The 8,730-nt window shown below is 58.5% G+C and overlaps 1 protein-coding gene across 1 annotated transcript in view; it reads right to left on the reverse strand.

Moving 5' to 3' along the window:
• Positions 1-8,714, reverse strand: part of LMO1 (LIM domain only 1) — a 40,130-nt gene extending 31,416 nt beyond the window's left edge. The window contains exons 1-2 of the mRNA XM_040630751.1: positions 8,697-8,714; positions 3,964-4,223 (exon numbers count right to left, since the gene is read on the reverse strand). Coding sequence (XP_040486685.1) covers positions 3,964-3,988 — 25 coding nt within the window. The 5' untranslated portion in view covers positions 3,989-4,223; positions 8,697-8,714. The remainder of the gene's footprint in view (positions 1-3,963; positions 4,224-8,696) is intronic.
• Positions 8,715-8,730: the final 16 nt, after the last annotated feature.

The following is an 8,730-nucleotide window of genomic DNA, read 5'->3' on the forward strand; positions in this document are numbered from 1 at the left end:
AGCGGGGAACAGAGAGGAGCACCTGCTTCTTTACCCAAGGCTCTGGGAGCGGGTGAGGGAGACCCGTCTTTATAGGCTCTCTGCCCGCCTGAACTGGGGCAGGAAAGGTGTCCACACTGCTCCAGATTTGTGGAGGCTTGCTTCCAGCAGCGAGGAGGTAGCTGTGGCTGGACACTCTCCGCTTCTAGGCCCCGGGCAAGTGTCAGGCCTGTTCCCCACCCTACCAGCCTCACAAGGTCTTACACATCCTCAGCAGGCAGCGCGGCCTGCTGGGCTCTGCCTTCCTGCCGACCCGCTGGGGTCTCTGGCGTGGAAAAGCATCAGGGCACACTCCCTGCCTCCATCTCTGGGGCCAGGAAGGGTCCCCGCCACACTCTGCCAGGAGAGACCCCAAGGCCTCTTCGCAATCCGGGGCATGACGGGATGGCCCAGGAGGTCCTGCTGACGGCTGAGCAAAAGCTGGTCAGTCCCCAAGAATAGCCAAGAGCCCGCCCTGGCACATCAACCAGGTCCACCGTGGAGGCCACGCTCACAGCAGTCATTAACAATTGAAGACTCGCTGTCTGGCCCTCCTCAGGCCAGCTCCACCCTCCTTAGGCAATTTTACTTATTCAAACGCTCTAAAAATCATGTCTGGTGTTTAGCTCTGCAACCCGCCTGCTGTTTCCCGTGGTCACCCTAGTCTTTCTACGGGGCCTCCATGGAGGCAGCTTACCTGCCTTTCTCCAGCCTGCACCTGGGGACATGCCAGCACCCCCAAGAGGGTGCCCACAGCGTCCTCTCCTGCCCAGTCCCCCACCACCCAAGGCTCTCCCTGTTCTTGGGGCTGCCTGGACCCTCTGCTCCCTGCCTCCGAGTACTCAAGAGCCTCTTCTCCAATGGCCCGAGGGCTAATCTGGTTCCAGGGCTCAGAGCAGTAGCTCCCTTTGCTCCCCAGAGACCACGAGCCTCCCCAGAAAGGCCCCCGGCCTAGAGCCAGCTCAAGCACGGGTGCCAGGGAAAGAAGGGCTCTTTCTCCGGGTAAGTTGGAGCAGGGCTTCCTTTGCTGACAGGCAGGCCCGACGGCATTTAGAAAGCCCAGACCCTGAGTTCCAGTAAAGTGGAGATGGCTAGGCCAAGAGCAAGCGTCCAAATGAAAGCAATTAATCTTAAAACCAGAAGTTTAACCATTTGCAAAACAGATCTTTCCTCTCTGTGGTGGCCCTTCACTGCTCGACCTAATGGATTACTTTATTAATAATGCACTGTGCTTAAAAGCAAAAAAAAAAAAAAATTTTTTTTCTGACGATTCAATACTTCAGAAAGTCTCTTAAACCCGTTGCTACGGCAAAGCGATTGATATTTTATTATCTTTCAGAAGTGCAACATGAAAGCCCTGCAGCCCAGCAGAGCAAGAGCTTTGGTCCTCGGCAGCTGGCAGACCTCACTTCAACCAGAGGAGCCCCGGCCTCTTCCGACAAGATGCTGTCAGGTGGAGAAAAGGCATTGGGGGTGGTTAATAAGAGCCCCGAGTCCCTGCTGCAGCCAGACAAAGGGTGCAGTGCTGCATCCCTGAGGGACATGCTTCTTGGGGGCCCTGGGAGGCAAGGCTGCCACCTAGCCCAGAGGGCCACCCGCTGAAAGGGCATACGTGCCAGGAAGAAATTAGGCAGCAGGCTCGGAGGGACAGGTGAGTCGATTCAGAGCCTTTCCCCTTCCCCAGTGGAAGGTGCCACCTTAAGGGGTCCCTGCAATTAGGGGAGGCCAGGCTCTAATAGGGAGCGGAGGGCAGACGTATGAGCAGAAAGACTGCTTTTGGAGGACACCTCTGGACTGGGCAGGACAAGAATCAAATGGCTCCTCAGGGCCCCAGCTGTCTACCTTCCTGGTGCTCTGGGCCCCAGAGCTCAGTGGCACGAACTGTAGAGGGCACCATATTGTTCAGACTGAGCTAAGTGGGGGACTGAGGGGCATCACGAGCTCTCCTCTGCAGATCTGGTGGAGACTAGGGGAAACACGCATGCCCAGTGCGGCTGCGGTGCAGGGCCGTCTGGAGGCTGGAGACTGGTTAAAATGACCTCCAGATATCTATTCCTATTCAGGGCTCATCTGAAAATCCTGAGTATCACAGAGCTCAAAGGAACTCTGGGGTGCCTGCTCAGAGCACTACCTAGGTGGCAGTGGTGGGGTCATCTTGTCACATGAGACCCATCTCCCTGCCTGAGGTCTCCCACATATAGGGCCTGGGTTTCCTCCATTTCTGGCTTGAGCCTGGTGAACGAGCACGCCAAATAACCACGGCTGAAGACGTACCCTGAGGTCCACATCTCCCTGTTGGGAGCGTACCTCCATACACCAGGACCTTCTGCACTGGCTTCTGCAAGCCCCCATTTTACCAAAAGGGAAAGTGAGGGCTAGCTCTGTTCATGACTGTTCTGGAGAATCCGGGGAACTCATGACAAGATGCCTCTTCCCTCCTGGTCTGGCCTGACCAGGTCCTTCTCCGTGTCATTTTATACAGACCTGCAGAAGCCTAGCCCTCTGACAGCCCCCACAGAGATCCTGGAGAGAGGGCCCTGAAGAGCTATCAGCATACTAGAGATGAAGGTCGCACCCCAGCCAGCCCCTCGCAAATGCATTCCTTTGGCCGGAAGTACTTAGCTGCCCCTTTCCTCTCCTAGGGTATACACACTGAGAAAGAGCCTTCAAGGCTCCCCCACATGCTACCCCCAGGCCAGACACTTGAAATGCCCCTCCCTGACGAGGTCTCAGGGGTGGTGGGGAGGCCAGGAGCACCAGCATGTGGTAGCAGCAAAGTGCACATCCTGCGTGACCTTGAACAAGTCACTTAACGTGGAATTCTTCAGCAAGTGACCATGTCAGTAACCCCACTGACCCAGTGGGCAGAAGACACAGGCCCAGGGGAGACTCACTAGAAGGGCAGAGAATGGCCACCACGGTCAATCCAAGAGGATTCCCGGTCACACTGCAAACCCATCTCCTTGGTTCCTTACCGGTAGAAATCAGGTGACAGCATGGGTGCAAACAATTACACCCCCATCTCCCTATAACCCAACACACCAGGCAACCCTCACCCACAGGGCAGGAGCGCCTGGGCCAGCCAGGGAACAGCTACTGTTTGGCCTCTGGGGGTCTGCATTTGGGTCACGGGGCACCCACTTGGCTTTACCCTTGAGTGGGCTGCGTTCCCCAGACTCTCCTAAGCACTCCAGCACCCTTACTGCAGGGCACTCCCAGTCAGGAAGGCTTTGGGGTCCATGGGACCACCTGCTAGAGGCTTGCAGCAACCTTGGGCCCCTGTGTTCTGACCTCTGGGGCGCACCGAGGCTCCTGACCAGGTCAGGTTCATGCCACTCTCCAGGGCCTCGCCTGCACCAGTGCTACTGGCCACTGGCGGGACACTTTCTTCCTCTGGGCCAAACTCCCGCCTGCACGCTCAGAGGACGGGAGACAGTGGGCCGCCACAGGAGGCGTCTGTCTCCCCGAGGGGCCCGCCGGCCCTCCCCTCGCCCGCCGGGCACCCCAGGGACAGCACGGTCCTCCCGCGCGCCCGCCGGCCGCAAGCCCTGGCGTGCGATTCTCCCGAAGCCCCTGATTTGCTCGGCGCTCCTGGCCTCTCGGGTTACCCGGGCGGCGCGAGGGAGATGGCTGCGGTGAGAGGAGCCGCCGCAACGACGAGACGCCGAGCGCCACTGCGCCGAGATCCGAGGGGACCGGAGCCTGCACGCGGCCCGCACAGCAGCACGCGGCCGGCGCACCGCCCTCCCGCCCGTCGGCTCACTCACCCCTCCCCCGGCCCCACCTGGCCGCCCCCGCCCCCGGCCCGGCCCCCGGCCCGGCCCCCGGCGCGCCGCCCGCCTGGCACAGCCCCGCGTGTGTGCGCCCGCGTCCCGGCGTGAGCTCCCACGCGCCGCGGCGGGGGCCGAGGGGGTGCGGGGTGTCGGCCCCCCGCCCGCCACCTACCGTCCTCCTTGTCCAGCACCATCATCTCGGGCGCTCCGTGTCCAGCCGCAGCTCGGCTCGGCCGGGAGAAGGGCGCCGACTCCGGGCGCGCTTCGGCGGGGCGGCCGGTCCTCGGGCAGCGAGCGGGCTCTAATTACCCGCTTGTCCGGCTCTTAACCTAGATTGCACTCAGCTAGAATTACATTCAGGAGCGAAGCACTTCGCAGATACAAAAGCAGTCTCACCTACTTTTGTGCCTCAGAATTGCAAGGAACTACGAACTGCAATTTAGAGAGAGAGGGGGAGAGGGAGAGAGAAGGGGGAAGAGAGGATCAGAGCCGTTTCTTTGATTCTCACCTTCTAAATGGCTCAATTTGCCCAGTATAATCTGTCTTAATGTAATTGCATTTGATAGCTCATAACCCTGGCTCTGGCAACGACACAGCTTTCAGCCTCATAAAGTGTTTTCCCCTCGGATTTAATCTGAATCTCAATCTAAAATTATATTCAAAGAGATGGGGGAATCTCGGCGGCCGTCTCCCGCTGCCTTTCTCCCTCAATGTATGAGGTTTGCACTCCTGCTACTGAATAAATGCACACATTTCCCGAGGCCCCCCTCCCTCCCGGGTTAATGGGGAGTGGAGACGCGCGGCTGCCCGGCTCCGCAGCGCCACCTGGAGGCCGCTCGGCCCTAGCTCGGCTCTAGGTTCTGCGCAGCACCCAGGGTCCTCATTCCAGATATTTGTCCGGTGAACCACCCTTGTCTTCCACTCCCACCCCTTCAGCCTTAGTTTCTGACCCCCCTCCCATCCGGGTGATCTTTCTCTGATCTCGTACCCTCCCTTCCTAGCAGCTCTGCCGGAGGCTTCTGGTTACCTCCTGGATTGTTTGGCAAAGTTAACCCTCTGCAGGGTACAAACTCACTTTTAAGTCTTCCAGCATCACCCTTAACCCAGCAACGCCCCCCTCCCCAAGAGCATCCTAATTCCATAGGGAGCGAGATCCTGTCTCAGCTTCTCTCTGAGCAAGCACGGCATGGCCTTGAAGGTTTTTCTCGTTCCAAAACTATTTATTGAGCATGTATTATTCTAAGGCACTGGCGATACTGCAGTGAACAAAAGATTCCTGCTATTTCCGAGCTGAAAATTCTTGCTCTATAACTCAGGAGGCAGGAAGGAAGAAAGTGTCCATCTCCTCTCCTCCTGAACCCTACTTCTCCCCAAGAGCCTTGGGGCTAGTGCCCAGGCTGCCTACTCTAGGAAAGCCACTCTTAAATACCAAGAGCTTTTTTTTTTTTTTTCTCTTGACAGTACCATGTTCCAAGAGGGGAGGGAAATATTAATGGATTTTCTATAGGCCAAGGAGGGCTTCAAAAAGACGTTTAAGAGGTTCATTCCTGGCAGACACTTCTGAGGACTAGACCTAGGCAAGGAGAAGGCAAAGACCACCAGTTGGGATTTCATCCCATCTCTGCCTATTACCAATGGTGGACCTTAACAAATCACTTTGTCTGGGCCTCGGTTTCCCTGGTTTGTGAAGTGGGAGACCTGTTCCGCTATCCAAGGTTGCTGCGGGGATCAGATGAGCTAATATATGTGAATGTGCCTTGTAAACTGTGGCACCCTGACAATGGGCGGACTTACTGAGTATACAAGAGAACTGGAGGCCAGGCTGTGCCCCTGAAGCCCCGGGAGGCCCCAAAGCAGGGTGCATGACAGGGGCGGGAATGGGTGAGTGGGGCTGCCGCCCATCTTCCTCTAGCCTAAGTGGGGAAGTCAGGCTTTGAGAAAACAGGAGACAGGCTGCTTCTAATGAGATGCCTCGTCCGCAGCTCAGAGGGTTTCGCTTTCCCCTTCATCTTGAATACTTAATCCTAATAGTCCTTGAGTATATTTGATGTTAAATATGTCATTTTGCTCAGCCTCACTGTCCCTCAGGACTGCGAGCTTGGTCTCTCCCCTGCCACTGCAGCCAGAGCTATACCCCAAGGGTCTGAGGGAAGCTTTGGCACTGCTGCCACAGGCACATGTCGTACCAGCCCCTCACCCCAGCCTGACTGGGGGCCAGACAGTGTCACAGGCAATGGGCCTGACATGCTGGCGAGGGGTAGCTTCTGGCTGCCGATGTCTCTGTGCTACCTGGAGCCATCCACTCCACGAGGGCTGTGGCTTTACTCTCAAGTCCCAGGGCCGTGCCTCCTCCCTTTCAAGGGTCTGGCCCTGACCCACAAACCAGGACTGACTAGCTGCAGACACTTTCCCACTCGCTTGTTCATGTGCTAGGCTTGGAGCTCTGTCCCAACACCAGCTCCCCCAAGCCTCCAAGGTACCCAATTAGCAGCCACCCCACCAGCATCCCCCTGGGGAGTCGGGAGCCCCGTGCCCTACCTCAGGGATGGGAGCAGGCCTGGGGTGCTGAGCCAGGGGCTGAAGAAGCATGTAGGGTATGTCAGCAGGGGATTCCTGCTGTATGTGAAGGGCTGCTTGTGTCCACAGGCAGCTCTTTCTGCACCCCCAGTTGTGACCACCGAGCTCCCACAGTCATCTGGAAAGGGGCCTCTACAGAGGCCTTCACTTTATAGATCTACCCAGCAAGCCTCGGAAGGTTTAGGTGACTGGAGCTCTTAGCCAGGAAGGGGCCTGCCGGATGGACAGAACCAGACATAAGCCTCACCCATCCAGCAGCCACCGTCTCAGCTCATGGGGAATTGCTGGGCAGGCAAGTAACTCCTGGGGGCAGGCCTACCCCCACCCAAACTGCCTCCAGGTCCAGGGGCAAACCCGCAATACCAGGGTGGAATCCTCGGATCCCCTGGGGCTGGGGGAGGTAGTTTGCACCCAACACAGTCCACAGGTGATGAACACGTACTCTCAAATCAACATTGCCAAGAGTGCTCCAGAATGTCCTTGAACTGCCTCTGGGGACAGCAAAGGGAGACCAGCTGATCAGCCCCCAGGTTATGGTGGGGAGAAAGGGGTTGCTACTGGCTGCCTTTCAAAGTTTTGGGCAGGTCTTAGCAGTTTGTCCCTGCACCTGGCAGGAAAGTCCTGAGGAAGGAAGGGTTCCTGCACTGGCTTTGGGAAGTCTGTGTAGGAGGGGGGAGACTCTCTGCCTCAGGGCCTGGGCAGACCAGATATTCCAGAACTCAGTGGAGGCTGTCAGATGTGCCTCAGCCTGAGGGCCCTGCTTCCAACACAGTGTAGCTGTCTCCAAGATGGGGTTACAAGCTGGCTTCACAGGTGACGTTCATAGAGGTATTTGGAGTGACAAGGGCCCCTTCCCCGTGGCCACCACAGCTGACAGGACTGAGTGACCCTACAGATTTTGCGGTACAATCGGGAGGCCTGCTGGCCAAGTTCAGTGCCCTGCTCTGCCCCCTACTAACACAAAAGCAGCCTAAACACAGGAATTTGCAATCAGCTAGAGTGCAGAAGTACACAGTTGACAAACTTTCCTCCTTTGGTTTCTGGAAGCCCTTCTAGGAAGCTGCAGTTACCACCTGTTAGGCCTGGTGGAGGCCTAAACTAAACCTGCTCCCGAGAAAGCAAGTCTCTCCCACCCTCCTGATGAAGGCCAAGCCACCCTGCACAACAGCTCTCAGAAGGTTGTGAATGTAGGCTGACCAACTGCCTTGGTTTGTTCCAGGACTGAGGGACTCCCCAGGAGGCAGGACTTCAGTGCTAAAACCAGACAGTTCCGGGCAAACCAAGACAGTTGATGACCACAGTGGGAGATGGTAGGCTGGGAGCAGGGACTAGTGGGGCCAGAGGGAAAGGCCAGGAAGCCAGACCTCCCTGCACACCAGCAGCTGCCTCCCAACCTCAAATTTCCCAGCCTCCTGCTCAGGGCTTCGTCACCCAGGCACTAAAGAACTGCCTTAGGCCCTGGGGATGGTCCCACGGGGACAGCCTGGCTGTGCCTTCTCTTGAGGACTGGTAGTTACGGTGGGAAAGCTGTGAGTTGGACTCAGGGGTGGATCCAGATTTTTTTAGAGGCAAGCTTACTTATGCAATTTAGGGGTTGGGGGTGCTCTTTAAGAAAAGGAATCCAAGCCTGCTAACACAAAATGACCACCGAAGGACTATGAAGCTTAAACTTCATTAGCTTCAAGGTAAATCGGCCCCGATATTCTGGATACAGGGCCCTACCCTAGCCAGCAGGGAACCTCCCAACACACTTGGCTGGGGGAACCCTGCCAGGGGTGAAGCAATGTCACCCATCCCGCAGCTGTGAAGTTCCAGATCTCAGGGACCCCAGGACCGTGCCGGTTTGCCCGCAGGTTCCCTGGGTATCCCCCTGGGGGAGCCGCTCCGCAGTCGGGTGCGGAAGGGGGGACGCGCAGACACCCAGGGAGCCTGGGAGACTCGGGGGCTGCGGGCACTGCGGGGAAGCCCGAGGCGCCGGTCGCAGAGGCGCTCTCCGTGTCTGCGAGACGGCAAGAGCCAGAGAGAAAGTTCCCGGCCGGAGCGTGCGGGGCCGGCAGGCTCGCGGCGGCCCGGGTGACTTCCCGACCCGGCCGAGGAACCGCGGGGCTGAGCCAGGCACCCCGGCACGCACCCCCGGCACGCACCCCCGGCACGCACCCCCGCGCGCACCCCCGCGCGCACACCCCGCGCCGCGCTTCCGGGAAGCGGCCGAGCGGCCCGAGCCTGCCGAGGCCCGCGCGGGGGACGCTGCGGCCGCGAGGCGAGCGGGGTGGCCTCGGCAGGGCCCGCGCCATCGCCCCCCGCGCCCCCCCCACCGCGGGCACCTACCGTCCTCCTGGTCCAACACCATGGTCCCCCGGCG

The sequence above is a fragment of the Ursus maritimus genome, unplaced genomic scaffold (genome assembly GCF_017311325.1).
Source record: "Ursus maritimus isolate PB19 unplaced genomic scaffold, ASM1731132v1 scaffold_16, whole genome shotgun sequence".
NCBI lineage: Eukaryota > Metazoa > Chordata > Mammalia > Carnivora > Ursidae > Ursus > Ursus maritimus.